The sequence below is a fragment of the Protopterus annectens genome, chromosome 12.part0, assembly GCF_019279795.1.
Source record: "Protopterus annectens isolate FY-2018-M chromosome 12.part0, PAN1.0, whole genome shotgun sequence".
Taxonomy (NCBI): Eukaryota; Metazoa; Chordata; order Ceratodontiformes; family Protopteridae; genus Protopterus; species Protopterus annectens.
This window is the reverse complement of record NC_056746.1, coordinates 1,145,086,822-1,145,108,912: the sequence shown is the minus strand read 5'-3', so window position 1 is coordinate 1,145,108,912 and position 22,091 is coordinate 1,145,086,822. Positions and strand designations below refer to the sequence as shown.

The 22,091-nt window shown below is 42.9% G+C and overlaps 1 protein-coding gene across 1 annotated transcript in view; it reads left to right on the top strand.

Annotated features, from left to right (window-relative positions):
• NDRG3 (NDRG family member 3) overlaps positions 1-22,091 on the top strand; it is a gene marked incomplete in the record, with an annotated part of 646,357 nt that overhangs the window by 216,698 nt on the left and 407,568 nt on the right. The window contains 1 exon segment of the mRNA XM_044090166.1: positions 19,367-19,472. Within this exon segment, the coding sequence (XP_043946101.1) occupies positions 19,367-19,472 (106 nt within the window).

Here is a 22,091-nt window from a genome sequence, read left to right as displayed (position 1 = left end):
TTGTCCGCATATGTCATTTGGCAGAGGTTTTACACCGGATGCCCTTCCTGACATAACCCTCCTCATTTATCCTGGCTTGTGCATTCCCAGTGTACTATAAAGTATTGTGAATAATTAATTGCACATTGCTTGAAATGTTAATATTTGTTTCTTGCTTTCCCAGTTCTAGTTATCTTTACTTTTTGATTTGCATTTTTGTTAACTTTTGTTGTTGTTGTTGTGTCTTTTGGCTTTTCCCGGTTAGGGGTCGCCACAGTGGAACTCTGGTCCGCTAAGGATTGGCAGTAGATTTTTACGTGCCGAGTTGCCGGCCCTGATGCACAACCTTCAACAAAGGTATGCCCATTCAGACATGTCTCCACACAGAAGACGCTGTAGCTGAGAATCGAACAGGACAACGTCTTACTGTGAGGCGACTTATGTATTATCACTATTTGTTTTTTCATATAATGTACACAACTCCTCTAGAGCCCAGGTCATCGCTGAAAAGGGTCATATGATCAGTCTACTTACCTGGTTACTAGATTTTCAAATAAATGTGATGGGTGAATAGTAAATATATTGTAGTGTTGGGTGGTTTTATCTCTAACTCTCTCCGAACCAGAGTGGTCTGTGTATTTGCCTGCAAATAGGCAAGAGGAATGGGGATGGTAGTAATGTCCTGAATTTGACAGTCAATTGCAAAATGCAATGTTTTACATTAAGAATAAGTTAAGGGAGGAAAGGTCTAACTTGCTTGAATTCCAGCAATGACTGTCAAGATTTGGCAGCAGGTGTGTAGAATTTTATGCTATGCATCCTTTTCTAGAAAATTTCAAGTGTTTGGATGGAAATGCCTCTTCTGCAGTTTCTGTACTCCAGGGAAATAGAATTGCTGTGTTCCCTTGAGTTTTGAGTACTTGTTGAAGATGTGAATGGGAAAACCTTGGCTGCTGACACCATGTATTTTGGGATTGCTGTACGCTGGAGCAGTTTAAAAAAGCAGTTCACTGAGTGTTTTTGTATAGGAGATTTGATCAAGACTTCTGGTTTCCCTACAAGAATTGTACCTCTTAAGGATGAGCAGTTTTCAAAAAAAAAAAAAAAAAATAGATCATTGGCTCCCATGACTGTAGAGGATATACACAAATGGGTTTAAGTTGGCTAGTATGGGAAATTGGGGAGTGTGTAGGGGTCAAACATTCAAAGTAGCTCCCTTTACTCCAGGGATATGCTAATAAGCATATAGTTAAATGCTGGTATTGTTAGAGAAACAAAAATGTTGAAAACAGAGAAGTAAATGGATTGGAAATAACTGAAGATAAAATAATTGAAATGTAAAGAGGTAAAATGTCTTCTATTCCTTATTTTATAATTTAATTTCTTTTAAAACTTTAGTTTTCCTGATTTTTTTTCTTCTGTATTGTTTCAACATGCTGTTCATTTATAAGTGTATGCAATAGCTATGCATAAATTAAAACTTCTTTTAAGAGATCATTTTTATTCTGTTTTGAAACTGTGCCTAGTGGTGCAACGTTTAGCGTTGTCACCTCACAGCAAGAGGTGCTCCGGTTCGATTCTCTGCTGGGGTGCCTTCTGTGTGAAGTCTGCATGTCCTCCCTGCTGTTGCATCGTTTTTTTCTGGGTGCTCAGGTTTCCTCCCATATTCCAAAGTCATGCAGTAGGTGGATTGGATACTCCAAATTGGCCATAGGTGCAAGTGAGTGATACAGATGAACTACAGTGGCAGGGCTAGCCACAAAGCGGTATGAACCTTGGCTTGAGATGATTGCCACCACTGAAGTGACACCTCCACCCCATGTGCTAAATGGGGGGGGGGGGGTTGAGGATGGATGGATGGAAAGTTTGTGCCCAGTGGCTTATAAGCTTATGGGTTTATGTATTCTTACCAGTGTACCTCACTGTGTGGAGCCTACCATTGAAGGGGACTGCTCAGACTTGCTGCTATCATTCAAGTGTTTAAAGATCGTGTTTAAAGTGGCAACAGTTTTATTTCTATATAAAGTGTTTGTATGCATCCTTGTGCATGTGAATGCTTAGTTTTTTTTTTGTTTGTTTTTTTTTTTTTTTTTTTTAAAGACACTTTAAATTATAATTAAAAAAAAAAAACTTTTGAATCACAGAAGGGTAATTTAGTCATGCTGTAGTTACAGCATTAACATTTAATATGGTGAGAAGAGGTGTGCATGTCACTCTAGAGGCCAGTGCATTAGTGTAAGCATTTTTTGCCAAACTGTTAATGTAGGATTTTGGGTCTCATGGCTACTGTGGATCTCATGATATCCCTGGCCAGACTCCGTGTGAGAAAGATACAATGGTGTCTGAAGTTTCTCTAGTTCCATCACCATTTATCTTTCAATTCTCAGTGCTGGGGGTTGTCAAAAAAATAAATCATTTGGTGACAACGGGTGATATCCTTAAATCCAGGTCTCAAGTTCTCCCTCCCTGTTCCAAACCTGTCATGTCACCGCAGATGCCTCTGACTTTGCTTGTGGAACAGTTTCAGGAGGGATAAAAGTACAGGGTGTGTGGGACATCAAGGACAGACGTAAGCACATAAATATCAGATGCTTGCCCTGATCAAGACACTCCGCTGTGACATATCTTTGGTTCTTGGACCTTGTCAACTTGTTACAGACAGTACTGCAGTCATGTGGTATATCAACAAGCAAGGGAGAACCAGGTCTTAACTATATGCAGACTAGCCATGTTAGCTTGGGATATTGCTTCACAGCACAGTCTCATTCTACAGACATTCTACATCTGTTCATAGGTGTTTACTAGGCTAATGACCACAGTGGCCTTTTTAAGCCTAGCATCCCAAATCTGACAAGTTCTGATACCCTTGATAAGTGTAAGGATGGGCCTGAGAGATGAACCGTTTGTAGGTTACCTGTTTGCATTAGAGGCATAGATGCCGAACCAGTGACAAATTTCCTGTTCCCCATCCAGTTTTCTAAGTTACAGTTTAATTGGGTTAGGGAGGAATTCTGCTTCACATGAATGGTGGAGCCTGTTCCAGAGATTGGGTAGTCTCTGGGATCCATAGCTGTCTCTCCAGCGGGTCTTGCTTATATCACAGGCAAGGTTTAAGTCTTTAGAATGGGTAATTTTGGTGCTGTTTGTTTTGTGGACATGCAGGAGGTCCATCAGAGTGGGGGTCTGACAATGCCCTGTATGCCAGGCATAGATCTCCACTCAACAGCCTGTAGGAGACGGAGTACAGGGATTGGGCCTTGAGGCAGTTTGCACAGGACAGGTTACTTACACCCTGTATTCTTTTAGTAAGAAACCTCTGTGGCCATTCCAATTGTTGGGTATGCCTGGTTAGATACTTACCAAAGAGGCATTGTAATCAATGATGGGTCCAGTGAATGATGAATACAGTGGAACATTGACTTCCTTGGGCCTAGATGCCATACCTTTGGTTTATAAGTTGCGCAACATAGAATAACTAACTTCCTCACTGCTGTAGACATCTGGTCAAAGGCTAGATCACGGTCTGTGTGTCGAAGTCCCTGATTACTGGGTCAACTCTAAGGGGTGTGTTGTCAATATGATAGTTACCAGGGGTGGATGACTTTATACTATTATGCATTTCTTAGCATGTAGTGTTAGTCTATGGCTCTGACACCAGTTGTGTGTGTGTCAGCCCTTTCTGGAGAATTTGTTGGGGTGGGATTCAATAACGGCTCCTAATTTGCAATCATCTGCAAATTTAGCTAGCTAGAGACCATTGAGATTGGCCTTGGCTTCAATGAAGTAAATGCGAAAAAGGTAAGGCCCAATCCATGAGGGACTCTACTTTTGACTGGCTTCTTTGTAGAGTTGGACTCCCAATTCTAACTTCCCGGGTCTTGTCTGTCAGCCAGTTGGCTACCCACTGGGTGACATAGGTTTTTACTGAACCTCTTGAGTTTACTAACAGTGTCAGAGTTTAGTATTTGTGTTACATGCCAGGTCAAGGTAGGAAGTGTGAACCATTTTGCCCTCCTCCATTTCTTTGTTGACCTTCTCATTTGTCCAACAGGTTGAGTAGTCATGACCTACTCTTGCTGATACCAAACTGGGTTGGATCCAGTGTCTGGAGGTTTACTGTACCATTATTGATCATTTCCATGATAATTCTTTCCATGGCTGTGCTTACAAGACTTGAGACTTGTGGGTTTGTAGTTTCCAGGATTTGTAGATGACCCACCTTTGTGCAGTGGGATTACTGTTCTCCATTTGTGAGACACAAAGCCGGTTTGGCAGCTGTAGTTAAAAAGCAATTCCAGAGGGCCTGATAGGTCTATTTGGACGGTATCTTGGGGTATTGTCTGAGCCAATTGATGCAGTGCTCTTGGCCTTGGAGAGAGCATTAAAGTCCTCCTCTCAGAGGTTGATAAAGGCAGGCCCTCACAAATGGAAACTAGATCAGGTGGTCTTCAAGATTAGGTCCATCTGTGGGAGTTCAGGTAGATCTCTTTGCCTCTGGACAGTCAGCTGGTAAAATTCTGCTTCAGGACCCCATGCAAGAAGGCCTGAAAGACGGATGCCTTTTCCTTTCCTTGTGCAGGAATGTCCCTGTATGTTTTTCCACCCTTTCCACTGATACATGGGATACTTCTGAAGATTCAGAAGGAATCCCCCAATATCACTGTGGTGATTTCTTTCTAGCCGAGGCAACAGTGGATGTCCTGATGGAAATCACTGTTGTATTCTTAACATACAAGTTTTCATCAGCTGACATCTGGCTGGTGTACCAAAGCTGTACTGTGACTTCAGCTCGTGCATCCGGGTATACAGGTGGACATGTGCATGAGTACCTCAGACAATTTTTGCCGCCAGCCCAAACATTGGTTTTGCATCTGTTAGACTGATCTGTGTTGTGTTGTTGGTACCGTTGCTTCATTTTTTTCTTTTCTCAGTGCCTTGTTGGGAACCTTTCTTTTTTAAACTGTGCAGAATGTTTCATTACATGCTGGCTAGGAGGAGTGTGTGAGTCTCTTGCACAGATTCCATGCAAGGACTTGCACACTTAAGTGCCTTTTTTTATTTAGGCCTGGAACATTACTACAAAGGTTGCTGTATATCTGCCAATCATTTGTTCTTAAAACCCTTGGGTCAAGGCCTTTCTCCCTTAACATGTTCCTTGAAACTCTGTCTAAAATGCCTGGCACAAGCTAAAATGGCACAATCCCCAACATCTGAAGTTGCGCTTCCTCCAAAGAAGAAAATCAAAAGACCCCAAGATGATTTGCAGTCTGACATTTGTCGTTCACAACCACTGAGGTTGCAGAACCACAGTTCATCAGGTACCCTCTCAGTTGCCTGCTGCAGAGACCCTGTCAGAGGCTAGTATGGCTCCTGAGGCCTTGCAGGCTGTTTGACGTGCTTTTTTTTAAGGAACCACACAGTCCAAATAGAAAGAAGTTCCAGGCACTCTCATTGAAGTTCTCCAAGGTTCTGAACCTCCAGGACTCATTCAGATGGATGTCACACCTAAAAAGAAGAAGCAGAAAACTAAGCATGTGACCTCCCTTACTACTTCCAAGGAAAAAGACTGCATTGATCTCTCCCAGGGCTAATTTAAAGCTTTGAAGGCTTTGCCGAGGCGCTAAGACATATTAAAATTTTGTATTTTTGCTGGCTGTTTTGTGGATTCAAACTAATTTTTTTTTTTTGTGGTTGCTAATGTAAAGCTGTCATGGTCCTGATGCTTTCTACTGCTTTTGTGGCCCAGCTACCACAGCCCACACCACAAAGACACACATTCAAGAGTAGTCCTCCTCTGAGGTGGAACAGGATACAGATTCTGATTGTTTCTTGACTATTCCTCACAAATGCCTTCCCCAGAACCCTTTCTTTGGATGAAGGGGACTTCCTTTCCTCTGTTGAGGTGGCCTCTTTTGGAGAAACTGATCAAAATGTGTGGAGGCATTTTGAATGCGAATTAAATCAGATACCTGTTCAAGAGAGCATAGAGCCTTCTGGAAGTGGACACACCAGCTCCTTCCCAAGTCCCTCCAGTACTAGATGCATACCAGGACACCTTTCAGTCAACTTTTTCATATCCTGATTCTTGCATACCAGCACCTAAAAGACCAGACTGATTCAGTAAGCTGCCTGATGAATGTAAATACCTGCATAAAATCCCTGTGGCTGACCTGGTGCAGTCTTTTCTCCAATAAGCCATCCAGGCTTCTCCCCAGTGCTAATACTCTACCCACAGACAAGGAAAGTAGAGCTATGGATAGGTGGGGAAAGGTTAACATCTCTTCCACCCTTTCATTCGGAGCTATTCTCTACCAGACAGAAATGACAAAATATTTGCTTTCTGTCCTACAGTCTTTTGCACAAGGTCATGTTTTACCTACAGTCAGCAGTTTCTAAGCAACTAATGCAGACATTACGGTCTCAACCTGCTCAAGTTGCCATTTACACCATCAAGTGCAGTTGTGATGCTGTGGATGCTGCCTTCCAGGGCTGTTGCCACAGGCTTGCCCCTAGAAAAAGATATCATTTGGGCGAAATGCCACCAAACTCTTCAAAGCTCTACAAGAGCAAGTTAAGAATATGAAAGACTATGGCAAACTTTGCTTTCTACTGTCCTTAAATGCCAAAGAAACTAACCAGCCAAATCCACTTTGCGAGTGGACATAGGGTCCCTCTTAACAAAAGAAAAACAAGAAAAAGATTTCCAGACAAACCACATAGGGAATCTCCTTCGGGGAAGCCTCCCTTTTGAAGCAAAAACCTTTGAGTACCTTCCCAACTACTCCCCCCTCCTCTCCACTCTTTCCAAAAGGCTTTCTCTGTCTGTCCCCTTTGGGTTCTGACTATCCGAGAAAACTGCCATGTTTTGGGGAAAGCATTCCCCCTCTAAAGGTCCTGCCTCATCCAGCACTAAACCGGCTTCCTTTGCTCACTCCTGTTCAGGACTACTAGAGCCAGAGCATTGTAGAAAGGGTGCCTTAATAGAAAAAAGGTTTCTGTTCAAGAATATTTCTGGTGCCAAGGAAGGAAGGACAATGGAGACCCTTTTTGGATCTCTCTAGTCTGAACAATTTCATAAAGGTAATCACTTTCAAAATTCTTACACTGCCTTTCGCTCTCCCTCAAGCCTTTCTGGTGTCCCTAGATATAAAGGTTACTTACCTTCTCATGCCCATTTTACTCTTTCAGGAAATTCCTCAGATTTTTCTCTGACTCATCACATTTTCAGTTTAATGCTTTGCTTTTTAGCACCAGTAGTGTTTACAAAGTGACTATCTCCAATGGTGGCTCACTGCCGCACACAGGGAATTCAAACATCCCCTTATCTGAACCAGTTACTGAGCCAAATTCTCTCCATAGGCAGCCTCCTCAATCATGTACAGCACACGGTACACCTCTAATTCATCCAGAAAATCTGATCTCACACCTACTCAAGACCTAGTTTTTCTGGGTTGCAGACTAGACGCATCATAATGTTTGCCTTTCTTCCTTGGGAAAAAGGTTCAGTCTGACCATCTTTTTCCAGAACCTCTACTCAGTGTCTCACTGGACAGCAAGGGAATACTTAGGGCCTTGGGCTTCATGGCAGCTGCCTTTCCAATGTTTCCTGTGGCCAGACTACATATGCAGAAAATTCAGTAGTACCTAAAATCAGTGTGGTCCCAACATTCCCCCCAAGATGGCCTGAACCCTCTTACCTTTCCACAAAAAGGAACTTCTCTGGGAGAAGCAGGTCATACATGACCTGGGTCTTCCTTTCACACCAGCCCCACCCAACCAAGTTCTTCACACAGATGTCTTAGACAGAGTGTTGAGAGAGGCTTGGACAGGATCCCATAAAGTGCAGGGGAAATGGCCTTTTCTCCTGAAAGAACACATCAGCTTGAAAGAGAGCCCTGCTGCAAGCACAGCAAATCTTTTCCCATGTATAGAAATCAGGCACACTCAGTGTAAACTGACCACAACAGAGTTAAGGGGACCAAGGTCTTGCCCATTGTGCAGGCTAACACACGAGGCATGGCATCTAGCCACATAAATGGGCTTGACTAACTGCATATATTCCCTCATACGAGAATGTACTGGCATACTCCTTAAGCAGATTCAACTTCATGAGTGGACCCTGACTAGACAGGCTTTCAAGACAATCAGGAAACAGTGGGGAACATCACAAATAAATCTTTTTGCTTCACAAGTAAGCCACCAGCTTCATCTGTTCTGTTCCAGGACCCCCTTCTCCCTCAGCTTAGGAGACAGACTCCTCCTTCCAGTGGTCAGGGAGGTTCCTGTATGCCTTTTCTCAGCCATGGATTCCAAAAATCCTTCTAAAAGCCCAAAAGGAAGCTCCAAACTTTCTACTTGTGGCCCATTTCTGGCCAAGACCACATTGGTTTCCCCTGTTATTCCACCTTTCCAGGGAAAGCTGTTGGAAAATACCATTGCAACTGGATCTGGTCACTCAAACTAGGTCTGCTTCTCCATCCATATTTAGTCTGTTTCACTCTGCAGATGATAGGGGTCTGATCCCTAAATGATGCCTCTCCTTTGAGGAAGTGGTTAGGATTTTTATAGGAAGTCAGAAAACATACTACCAGAAAGTCGTATACAGCTAAGTGTAAAAGATTTTATATTTGATACAGTAAGGATAACTAGAATCTGCTTTTACCAGATGTCCTCTCTGTCATAGGTTCATAGGTTTATACTAGGCTATCTGCCCTAAGGCATTTATAAGCCTAGCCCAAATTTTTGTGGCTTACGCCACCCCTTATATGAAAAAATACTGTGCCCATTAGTTTGTTGTGCCTCTGTCCAGCAGTGACACAGATGATTCCCGGGGTAAACCTACGATCTCCCATCCACAGGTCTAGATTTCTCTTGAACAGAGTCAGCGAGGTGCTCTGCCTCACATGGACCGGGATTTTATTCCACAGCATAGGGAGTCTCTGAGTGATAAATCTATCCCTCCAGCACATCCTATTTATATCCGTGCTAAGGTTTAAGTCGCTTGTTCTAGTGGTTTTGGTGGATTTGGATTTTGTGAGGTGGAGCATGTCCATTAATTCCGGGTTGGACATGGCCTTGTATGTCAGGCACATGTCACCTCTGAGCAGACGGTATGCGACTGAATATAGCTGGAGTTTCTTCAATCTGGCAGCATATGACAGATTTTGGAGTCCCTTTATCCTTTTGGTGAGGAACTTTTGGGGTCTCTCCAATTGCTGCAGATGTCGGGTGAGATGCATCCCGAATGGGGCATTGTACTCGATCATTGGTCTGATAAGTGAAGAGTACAGGGGAACAATGACCTCACTAGATCTGGATGTGAATCCCTTCATGATCAGGTGGGCAATGTAGAAGGTCTTTCTAACCACTTTAGCAACGTGAGTGTCAAAAGAAAGGCCACTGTCAACCTGGGTCCCCAGGTCCCTGATAACCTCTTCTGTGCTTAGTGGATTGCCACCTATATGGTAGCTTGGGGTTACCTTGTTTTTCCCGAAGGGTATGACTATACATTTTTTGGCGTTTAACTTCAGGCCATGGCTCTGGCACCAGCTGTCTGTTTCCGTGAGTCCCTTCTGAAGGATATCCGTGTCCGATGCACTTTCCACTATGGCGCCCAGTTTGCAGTCGTCTGCAAACTTTGTCAGCCAAAGTCCTCCCATGTTGGCCTGTACTTCTGAGAAGTAGATGCCAAACAATAGGGGGCCAAGGACCGAGCTCTGTGGGACACCACTTGTGACCGGCTTGGAGTCTGACATAGCGCCAGCAACTCTAACCCTGTGGGTTCTGTCCTTAAGCCAGTTTGCAACCCATCTTGTGACATATGGGTTTACATTTAAGCTGGTAAGTTTTTCTACAATACCCGAGTGGGGTATTGTGTCAAAGCCTTGCAAGGTCAAGGTAGGCTGTATGGACTGCCTTTCCTCATCAATGGCCTTGGTGACTGTTTCAAGAAGTCGACCAAGTTCAAAAGGCATGATCTTCCCTTGACAAAGCCAAACTGGGTCGGGTCCAATGTCTGCAAGTCCCCTATATCTTTGTTTATGAGCTCCATTATGATCCTCTCCATAGCTTTTCAGACTAGACTTGTTAAGCTTATGGGGCGGTAATTACCAGGGTCCGTGAGGCGCCGCCTTTGTGGAGTGGGACCACAGTTTCCGTGACGCCACTCCTTGGGCACGTATCCTGTGGTAAGGCTGAGATTAAACAGCTGCCTTATGTGCGGGTTTAATTCCTCATTTAGCTCATGTAGCACACAGCCGGGGACACCATCCGTCCCATTGATGCTGTGTTTTTAGCTTTAGAGAGAGCAGCTTTCACCTGCGCATTTGAGATGTCCGGGAGGCTACACTCGGCTGGGATAGTTATCTCTCCTTTAGTTGGGGGGGGTGAAGGTTGCACTGAACCTGTCTGCCAGTATGTTGGCAATGTCTGTGGGTTCAGTGATTTTTGTATCATTTTGGACTAATTCTGAGCATATCTGGGAGTTTCCACCCAGGTTCCTAACATAGCTGAAAAAGGCCTTATGATTGTCCTTTGAATCCATGGCAATTTTTCTCTCCAAAGTGGCCTTAGTTGATTTTATGAGTGCTCGTATTTTTTTACTAATAATGATCAGGGGTGACTTCCCTTTTATGGATTTTGTTCTATCATGTAATAGCTTTCTCCTCTTATTGTAAAGTTTGTTAATGGCTAGGGTCCACCAGACTGGACGTTTGCCCTTTGTGGAAAGAGTCTTGGTTTTATTTGGGATTGCCTGATCCATGCAGTCCTGGAGGTGTTCATAGAATGCATTTGTAAGGGCTTCCGCAGCTTGGGTTGTGGTTTCCACTGGCTCAGGGGCCTTGAAGGATACCACACCAGTCTTGAGTAGTGTGAAGTTTGCTTTAGAGAAGTTCTTCACTATGGTCTTTTGTTTGGGGTGGGGGGCATGTGGATTTCCAGTGAGATTAGTTTATGATCAGATCTCACCAATGAGGGATATACTTCGGTGTGGAGCATTTTGTCCCCATGTTTGTGACAATGAGATCTAGTATATTTTCTCCTCTCGTGGGAACAGTGACTAGCTGTTCCATGGCATTTGAATTTATGAACTCCAGGAACCGTTGGGCTAGAAAGTTAGGGCTCGAGTAATGTTCCCAGTCTATATTCGGGTAGTTGAAGTCACCCAATATGATGGTGTTTGGAGATACATTTATACCCTCCAGTGTCTTCAGGAAGGCTGTGTGGGGTTCCTGAGTTTGAGAGGGTGGCCTGTAGCATGCTACAATTTGTAGAGCAGTTTTGCCTATGGTTAGTTGCACCTGGATGGTTTCCGAAGCTTTGTGCGTTGCCACCAACCTGGAGGTGTGGGTATCCTTTATGAATATGGATACACCCCTTCCTTTTGTGGTGTGGTCTGGGTTTTGGGGCCGGAACGCATGATATGAGGTAAAACCTAATAGTGCCGGGGTGCTCTCAGGAGCCTTGAACCAGGTTTCAGTTACAGCACAGACATCGATGTTCTCCATACTGAGAAGGGCCTCGAGTGCGTGCATTTTGAGATTTAGACTTCTGGCATTGAGCAGCATTACCCTCAGTTTCTTCCCATTTTTGTTTTCTAGGGTGGTAGGTTTAGAATTTGAGCCTTGCCTAAAAAGGCACTATGGGGTGGCAAGAGCCTTAGCCAATATCCGAATCCCAGGGTGACAGGTGCAAGCCGTCCCTTGCGCAGCGTGGCTTGTCAAGCATGTCATCCCAGGCAGACAGACACTGGATCCCCTTTGAATGACACCAGACATTAAGCCAATTGTTAAAGCTGATCATCTTGTCTCTATATTGTGGCATCATTCTTGGTGAAGGAAGGATACTGCTCAGGGTTAGGGTCATACCTGCCTGGGCTACATAATCAGAGAGCTCCTCTATGTCTCTTTTCATGTAGTCCAGGGAGGTACGTCTCAGGTCGTTCACACCAGCATGGACAATGACTGTGTCATATTTGTACTTGCCGTGAAGTGACCAGAGTGCTTGTGTTATGTGGCAGAGGCTGTGACCCTCTCCTTGTTCAGCCTGGTGAGTGGGACGTCAGTGTGTCTGACTATGGAGTCACCTATGACAAGTATGTTTGGTGTTGTATTTGGCCTTAAGGGCTGTGACTGCTTTGCACACTGCTTTTGTGGTTTATGTGTTGCTTGTGGGGTGTCTTGAGGTAGTAGTTGTTTGGGTGTCTGCTTTGGAGGCCTCTGCTGTTTAGGTAAATTTTTACTCAGAGCCTCCGAGTATGTCTTTGTGTGTTTATGTGTTTGATTCAGTGGAGTGGTAGCATTATGTGAGGCTGGTTTTGTGGTGTGTGTAGTTGCCTTCTCCTCCTGTCTGGTCTTCTCAGTCCTGAGTTGAGAGAGCTCAGCCTCCAGTTTGGCTAAATAGCTGCATCTCTCGCAAGTATTTGTGTTATGTGGGAGGAGGAGAGGGTTGTCTGTGTACATGAGGCAGTTATAACATTGAGATTCACCAGCTGGACCGGAGAGGAGATTGACAACTGACCTTTGGACATGCTAGAATAATATTGGGAAATCCTTAATTGAAAACAAGGGCCAGTGGGGAGTGAGGGTGTAGTGCTTTTAATTTTTAGTGCTGACTTATATAATTGCTTTAGTGAGCAAGTGCCAGGTAACTTGAGTGCAATGTGTTACAAGTAACTAAATGCAAAAACGACAAACAGTAACTTTCTTTCAAGTGAAACAAGGAAATAAGTACAGTAAGTAATGCAGATATCACTAGTGATCCACAGAAGCGCTGAGAAGTTGCGTATTAGGTGGAATTAGCTTCCAGGGAAATAACAAGCAAACAAACAACAAGCATATAAACAAAGCTAGATTCAGCAGGCCTGGATCTAGTCTATGCTAGAGCAAACAAGGTGTACCAATTTCAGTAAGATACAGTTCAAATATTCAGGCACTATAAACCTTTAACCAGAAATTCCCAGCTCAGAAGGGCAGAGTCCAGCCTCTTCTCCCACAAGAGTGCAGACCACGAACCTTCTTAATGTAAAATAACTGGCCTGAAGCCCAAGTGCCTAAACCAGAACTAATACACATGGACACTGGGCTCTCAATCAGCAGTTCCCAACTTAGAAGGATGAAAGCTACCTGTCCTGCCACCACAGTGCTTGCCACAAACCTTCCTAATGTAAAACAACTGGTCTGAAGCCCAAGTGCTTAATCCAAAAGACTTGAATGATAGCTGCACTTTAATCAAGTTACAACCAAGCAGTAATAAATACCATTGAATACTTTAGAGAATGTCTGGATTAGTGCTCAAGTTACACAAACAAAGCTAGATCCAGCAGGCCCGAATCCAGTCTATGCCACAGCAAACAAGGCGCACCAACTTCAGTAAGAAACAGTTCAGATATGCATGCACTATAAGCCTTTAACCAGAAATTCCCAGCTCAGAAGGGCAGAGTCAAGCCTCTCCTCCCACAAGAGTGCAGACCACGAACCCTCTTAATGTAAAATAACTGGCTTGAAAGCCCAAGTGCTTAAACCAGAATTAATACACTTTTAGAATAACAGACACTGAGCCCTCAATCAGCAGTTCTCAACCTAGAAGGATGTAAGCTACCTGTTCTGCCACAACAGTGCAGACCACAAACCCTCTCAGTGCAAAACAACTAACTGGTCCGAAGCCCAAGTGTTTAAACCAAAAGGCTTAGAATGAGTTACACCAAGCAGTAATAAATACAATTGAGTATTTTTAAGATGATGCAAAAGTAAAATGAAGTAGGTAGAAACACAAGTACAGTAAAAGCAGATGAATTTTTTTTTTCTGAACAAGTGCTGAGATCAAAGAAACAGATTTGAGTGCTGAAACTAGAAAATTGGCTAGTTATAAGAAAAAAAACAAGCTAGAAGGCTTCCATCAAACACAGAAGGGCTTGGGGGCTCAGAAGCCTACAAATAGTCTATACCACTTAACAAGAAAGGCAGGAAATAAGCTTAATTTTTTTTTTCTATTTCCCAGATGCTCTCTTTGTACACAGTAGGAGTGCCTGAAATCAGAATATGATCTCACTGCACTCAGTTGAGTGAGCAAATGAGATGGGCCCAGAGGCAGGCTGAGGGGCGGGCAGTTTCAATGCCACTAAGATTAACAGGGTGGGTGGGAATAACTGAAGAGCAGAATAACTTCAGTTAAATATTCCTTCAACACTCCTTCATACACAGTTTAAATCAAATTAAATACTGTATTTTTTAAAAAAAAAGTGCAGATAAAGGTACTTAAATTCTCTTATACGTCCAGTTGAATATAACCAAGTTCTTAGCTGGCCAAAGCTGAGGTTTTAAAGCAGGAATTATTTCACATGCACCAGGTAAATATGCAAGGACAGGAAATCAAAGAATGTGGCTACCCCCACACCTGTAATTACTAGCAAATAACAAAATTCAGCCAACACTAGACATCTGTTCAGACTACTGTATTCTGATCTGATGTACTCTTCCATTAAAGCCCATTTGTCTGCCATCAATGCCTGCCTGCCTCTGACCAGTCTGTCATGTTCAGAACAGAGGTCAAGCTTAGAGTCTTGCATCTTAAACTGCCAAGGAAATGTATTTCCCTTCATGGGATCTCCGCTTTGTACTAGGAAAAACTTAATTTGACCACTTTCAAGCCAGCAGCACCTGCCACACAAATTCTGCACCTAAAGACTAGCCTTCTGCTGGCTCTTACCTCTACCTGCAGTATGTCTGAACTCTAGGCATTTATAGCTGTTCCACCCTTTCTCATTTTCCACAGGGATTGAGTGACTCTCGAGGCCAATCTTTCATTTATGCCTAAGATGATGAATGACATGTCCCTTCAATCCACCTGCCCACCTTTTCTCCCAGTCCTCATATGTGGTAAAGAATTCTCCACTGCAGACATTCACAGATAGCTGAAGTTCTATTTGGACAAAACTGTCAGAAAACCTGACCAATTGTTTGTTTTCATTCATGGATTCCAAACTGGGCCAGCCCATCACTAAGCAAACTACTGCATCCTGGATATCTAAGGTCATGGATTCCAAACTGGGCCAGCCCATCACTAAGCAAACTACTGCATCCTGGATATCGAAGGTCATCTCTTTCTGCTACATACAGTATGGTAAATCATTGCCTTCCTTCCCAAAATTCCATTATATTCTGGCAGTAGCCTTTTCTAGGGCTTTCCACAATGATGCCAGGTCTATATTGTAAGCTGCCATCTGGTTTTCTGTGCACACTTTCACCAAACACTACAAGACTGATGCTTTTTCCAGATCCAGGGTTGCCTGATCTGTCCCGTTTGGTCCCCTGGACAATTCATCCTCCCATTAGCCAACCTCCCTGTACTCTACCTTCAGCTCTGGAATCATCCATATGTTAATACTGCAGCAGTAATTTCAGTCTACAGTTATGTAAGAACTTAACATAAGTCCTACTGGTCCCTGTTACAGTATTTCTTCCCCTGTTCTTTGCCTCTGCTGCAAGATAGTATACAGATAACTCTTCCTCTCAGTTTAAGCTGCCATTGGGGGATTTTACCTGTCAAACACCCCTCTTAGCTGACCAGTTTCCCCTCTCGGTAGTCTTCAGGCCATCAGTTGGGGAATAGTCTGAGACGCTCATTCATGCATATGTCCACTTATATACTCTGCATACGAGCTGAGGTCCAATGTTGGATATGTGCCCTTAGGAAGTTAAAACTTTGGTACCTCTGGACAGATGTCCACAGACTAAAACCCATATTTTAATAATATTGCAACAGTGATCAGTAGGACATCTACGGTTATGGGAAGCTGCACAACTGTAAATTTTCACTTATTTTGTAAGCGGCCAGGGGCAGTTTACCACGACCTCCCTCACAGAGTGGATCTGTTCACATTAGAACAGGGATGTTTTATGCATCCCAGTTCTAATTGGCTTAACTGGCTGTCTAGGTAATAGGGTCTTAATTCCCTTTAGGCCCCTGTTGTACTGAGGAAGTACATCAGGAACTGATGGAGGTTGGAAAACCTGCTATTAGAAAGTCATATATTAGCAAATGTAAAACTTTGTAGCTGGTGTCAGCAACATAACCAGCACCCATTCAGGGTTAGTACTTCTCTGATCTTACAAGATTTGTGAGTTACTATCCTGTGGCCTTTCTTACTCCTCTATCAAGGTTCATTTGTCAGCCATTTCAGAATGTCTACCCATGGATCTTCCTCTCTTGGTGCATTATTATGTGATAATGTTTTTAAAAGACGTTTCGTATGACCTCCAAAAAACAGTGGATCCTCCTTGGGATCTTAATTTTGTGAGGCACAAGGCACGAAGCTTGTTTGGAGGCTACAGTTAAATAGTAATTTCAGAGGCTCTGATAGGTTGTTTCATGCTATTTAGAAGGCATCCTGGAATATTGTCTGGGCCCATTGATGCAGTGTTTGTGGTCTTAGAGCACATTAAGGACCTGTTCCCTAGTGATAGTAAGGGGAGTTATATTTGATGATATTTCCTGAGGGAAGGTTAAAGGGGAGAGAGGAGTAAAAGTTGGAGCTGAATTTATCAGCCAGGAGGCTTGCTATATCTTCTGTCTCAATATAGGTGGCTCCATTTACAATGAGCTGTGCACACAATTGTGTATTGGCATTGAGGTTGTGGACATGGCTAAGTAATGCTTTGTGGTTGTCCTTGACCTGGTAGGCCAAACTTCCCTCAAATTTGGCTTTGGTAGACTTTTTATTTGTCCTCTGAGTTGTTTGTTTAGTTTAATAAGAGTGCTTTTATCCTTTTGGGTGCTGCACCTCCTAATTTTTGCCATGATTGTCTTCCTCCTGTTGTACATCTGATTGATTTTGTGATTCCACCAGGGTGGCTTGTTTTTTGAGTTAGTTCTGTACTTCTTCCTGGTTTGTACAGCTGCCTCTATGCAGCTTATTAACATGCTTGTGTAGGGTTTCTGTGAACAGTTCTGCATAAGCAGAAGTGTTCTCTGGATTTATAGGGGCTTGACATTTTGCCAGGTTCTCACTTAACAGCAGGAGGTTAGCCTTAGAATAGTTCCTGAATATTCCCAGTTTAGCTGGAGGTCCAGGTTTTATTTTTACTTCAAAAGACACAATTTTGTGGTCTGACCTTCCCAGGAAAGGCATTACAGTAGGGAGTGTGCAGCTCTCTCCCATATTGGTGAGGACCAGATCTAGTATGGTTGCATCCCTGGTTGGTGTATTGACTATCTGATCCAGGGAGTTTGTGTTTACAAAATCCAGGCATCTCTGTGCTTGTAAGTTTGTTGTATAAGATTCCCAGTTAATAGTGGGGTAATTAAAGTCAACCATGAATATGGTATTGGGTTGGATGGTTAGTGTTTCTAATAAGTTTAAATACATAGTATGGGTTTCCTGGGTCATAGAGGGGGACCTATAGCTTGCAAGGAAGTGGTATTGGATTTTACCTACGGTGATTTGAACATGGAGCAGCTCAAGTGCGTTGTCCTGTTTGACCAGCCTTGAAATATATTTATTTTTTGATGTAAATAGTGACACCTCCACCTGTAGTCCCTACCTGTGAAGTAGCTGGTCTAATTGTGTGGAAGACATTATAACTCTGCACTGTTGGTGTGCTGTCCATGGCTTTAAACCATGTCTCAGAGACCGCACAGACATCAGCATTCTCTAGGGTAAAGAGAGCTTCCAGGGAGTGGAGTTTTTTGTTTAGGCTACTAGCATTAAGCAGTAATACCTTTAGACTTTCTTGGTTTTGATTTACTATGTCAGAAGTGCTTTTCAGTTTGGCATTGCCTAAAAAAGGCTCTATGGGGGAAGACATTGTTTTAGTTATTATTCGAAGGCCTAGAGGGAAGAGGTTCAGGCCATTCCTGACAAAGCAGCATGGTCTGTTAACCATCTTCTTCCATGCTGGCAAATATTGCACCCCGTTAAAATGACACCAGAAACTAAGCCAAGAACTGGAGAAGGTAAAATACTGCTCAAAGCTAGGATCATACCAGCTTGAGACACACATTCCGAGAGCTCTATTATGTCTCTCTTCATGTAGTTTAGGGAGGTGCGTCTCAGGTCATTTACTCCTGCATGGACTATGAGTCTTATAGGGAATTGTGATCCAATGACCTGAGTGCTAGAGAACTAACACCTGTGCCATTTGAACCAGCTCATCAGGCTGACTTGAGGTTCTTAATTTGAAAAACTGTTTTACTGATTGCTCTGCAAGAAGAGAATCTGAGTGGCAAGCCCTTGTAGTGAGTCAACCATATCCCATTTTCCACAGAGACAGGATTTTGACAACTAATCCTTTTATGCCTAAAGTGGTATCAGTTTGCTTTAAGCTGTCAAGCTTCCGGTTTTCTTTTCTGAACCCAAAAATTAGGGAGAAACAATACTCCAAACATTCAATGTCTGCAGGGAACTCTGATACTATCTTGATGGAACAAAATCCTTAAGATCTTTGGATACGTTCATTTCTTGTGAAGGTAAGACTTGGATAACCTGTGTCAAAACAGAGTATTTCCAAATGGTTGTCTCAGGTTATTGCCTTTTTGTTCTTGCCACAACAAAACTGTTCCAACCATGGTTGAGGCTTACTTAGGGTCTTAGGCTTTATTTTGTGGCTTTTTGGAAAGGGTTGGATTCTTGAAATATTTTAGAAGCAGCAACTTGGTCCTCTGTACATTTATAAAGCACTAGGAGCTTGATTCCTTCTCTAGTTTGAGATCAGTTTTTTATAGGACCATTCTCCAGGGGTTTTTGGGAGGTGGAAGGGGAAGGGTCCAAGTGTTGTAAGCTAGGGTAATCTACCCATATAGCTTGTACTTCTGCAGCACTCTTCAATATGACGAAACATTGTGTAGTTGTGTAAGGAAACGTACCCGTAGTAGTAGATGTTTGAATGACCACTGCTGCAGTACCTGCTTCCTCCCTCCTTCCATCCCCCATAGTTTGAGTATGCTTTGCCAGGGTGTGAACAGAGGTATTTTTATTCCTAGCATTGTCCTCTCAGGGCTCAGCCTCCCTCTTTGTTGGCATGAAAGCTCTGAAGGGCTTGTCACCCAAACCTGTTTGGGCACATGGAAGGTGCCCTGAAATTTTGGAAGCTGACTGGCTGTTAAATCTTTGGTAGGATATAACCCATATAGCATAGGCTGCTGCAGCAGTGACGATTCAAACATCCTTTATGGTAAGTTTACTTAACTATACTTTACTTGTGGTCAGTTTCCTTGCATAGTAGAGGGGGACATTGATGTGACATCTTTTACTGGCTTGAGCATTCAGGGCTATAATTATTCTTGTCTCTTATGCTCTACCTGTAAACATTTTAATATTGATTGTACTTGCAGCATGAGTGTTGTAGTGATGCATTTGACTTTTTTTTTTTTTTTTTTTTTTTTTTTTAAGGAGCATGATATCGAAACTCCACATGGTGTTCTTCATGTCACAATGCGAGGATCCCCTAAGGGGAACAGACCAGTCATTTTAACTTACCATGATATTGGCCTCAACCGTAAGTTTTGCATATTACTGTGAAAGTTCAAACTGACCTAATTGGATTTCTAATTGCAGATATTCAGTGTACCATTTGGATCACTGCGAGTGTGTGACTGTCTCACTGTGTGACTGTAAAATCTTTTACTGTAGCCAAGTAGCAGATTTGTTATCTTTAAAGTGAAGTATATGCATGCAGCTCACTTCTTTAGTTAAGTTTTGTGTTTATTTTTATAGGTTCTCCAATTTAAAAGCGTCTTCCTTAACACTCATAACTCCTAGCCCCCTACTAGACCAGTTCAGGTTAAAACCAACTTTGCCCCATGGATAACTAAAGAGGCTCTCTCCCTCATGCAGAAAAGAGACAATGCATGGAAAACCTGGAAATGACTTAAAACCCCATCCAGCCTCCACCACTATAGAGAACTTCAAAACACCACAAAAAAAACAAATCTTCCTTGATAAGAACATTTTCTACCTTAATCCTCAAAAAAAAAAAAGCCCCCACACTAACTCCAAAAGGTTCTGGAATACCATAAACCCTTAAACCCAGGCAATCCTTCCCCTCCCAAAACAGCTCCCCTCTACAAACTGCTACATTACTCGACTTCTTCTTTATAGACTCTGTACAGAAACTAGTCAAACCTAACACAAATGTTGATAAAGATATCCCTCCCACTACCTCCCACCAAGCCATCTTTTCAATTACACCTATCCCCACAGCTGTGATCAGGTCTCTACTCTGTAAACTTAAATCCTGCTCCTCCTTCAGCTGATAACCTGCCACCCTTATACCTCAAACTAGCAGCCCACTCCATTTCCTATCCAGTCTCCATACTTATTAGTCAGTCAATTCAGGAAAACCTTGTCTCTCAAATATGGAAAAAGTCCTATATTATACCTCTGCATAAAGGTGGTAACTCCACTGACCCCTCTAATTTCAGGCCTATCGCTATCCCAATCTAAAAGATCCTTGAAAAGTATATTCACAAACAGCTCATTGCACATCTCATTCAAGAAAATCCCCTCACCCCTACCCAACATGGCTTTTGCGCTCTATGCTCATAGCACTACCACTGCACTACTGTCCTTCACTGACTCAATCTCCACTTCTCTCGATAACAACAAACTTGTGTCTTCCCTCTTCCTTGACCTCTCTAAGGCATTTGACACTGTTTTCCATGACCTCCTGCTGTCCAGACTTGCATCCTTTAACCTCTCGTATCTATACTCTTAACTGGTTCTCCTCATACCTAACTAAAGGAACTCAGTCTATCAAGTGGATGTCAGCTACTTCCCCTTTCCTTCCTGTTCTTACTGGAGTCCCTCAAGGCACCATCCTGGGTCCCCTACAATTTAACATTTTACTAACAATCTCTTCCAGTCCTCCCCCTACTGTAAACTTATACAATATGCAGATGACTCTACAATCATCTTTGCTTCTGACAATCTGTCCCACCTACATTCCCTCACACAAGACACACTACACTGTCAAACGATGGCTCTCTATCAAACAACTCCTACGTGACCCCAATAAAACTAAAAGTCTTCTCTTCCTTCCCAAACCCACCACCACCTCAAATCTTCCTTCTCAGTCTCTTCACTAAACAACACTCCTATTTAGGCAGAGTCTTGTACTAAACCTCTGGGTATACTTATAGATGATTAACTAAAATTTGACTCCCACATTAACAGCTGCATCAAAAGGACCCACCAGAAATTAGGATTGCTATACAGAAATAAAAAAAATTCCTTACACAAGAATCCAAAGTATCTCTTGCTCAAGCCTACCTTCTCCCTACTTTACTATACACCACCCCCATCTTTACTAACCTCCAAAAAAGTCTGTTAAACAAACCTGAACTTACATATAATAAAATTACAAGGTTTGCCACAAATCTCCCCTAGCGCTCTCACCACTGCCTCTCCTTAAAAAAAAAAACTACACTGGCTAGAATTCCAAAATTAACTCTGTCTACCTCAACTCCACCTGACATACACCATCTTACATCAACCCCTAGCCTGTCCTTTGCTAGCTATTTTCATTTCCCTCTATGTCCCTAACCGACAGCTTCGTAGCTCTGACCAACACCTTCTTCAAGTTTCCAAACCTAATAAATCCATAGGTAAATGTCTTTATATTCATGCAGTCTCTACCTCTTGGAACAAGCTGCCCCTCTACATCAGATCTTACCAAAACTCTCCCAGTTTCAAACTGGCCCTAAAGGAATACCTGCTAAACTCCTGGACTTGCCCCTGTAAAGACCCTACATGAAGCAATACCTCCCTCATCTTTTCCTCCAAGCCACTGTCACCTTTCTCTACATTCTTAAGACTCTCCTGTTTGTTATTTCTGTAACAATACATCTCATTCTTAGCCCTATCTACTGGATCACACAACTCTCATTCCTATTTGATGTTAGTACTTATAGTTCAATAACAATACACCTCATTCTTAGCCCTACCCACTGCATCAAACTCTCATCTATATCTTTCTTCTACCTATACTGTCCCCTCACCACTACCCTCAGACTAGTCTCCATGCTACATGTCAGACTCGCCTACATACAAATCCTTCCTTTCCTCTTCACCTATTTGTTAGCATACCACTACTACATTTCATGTATTTTAAGGTTAT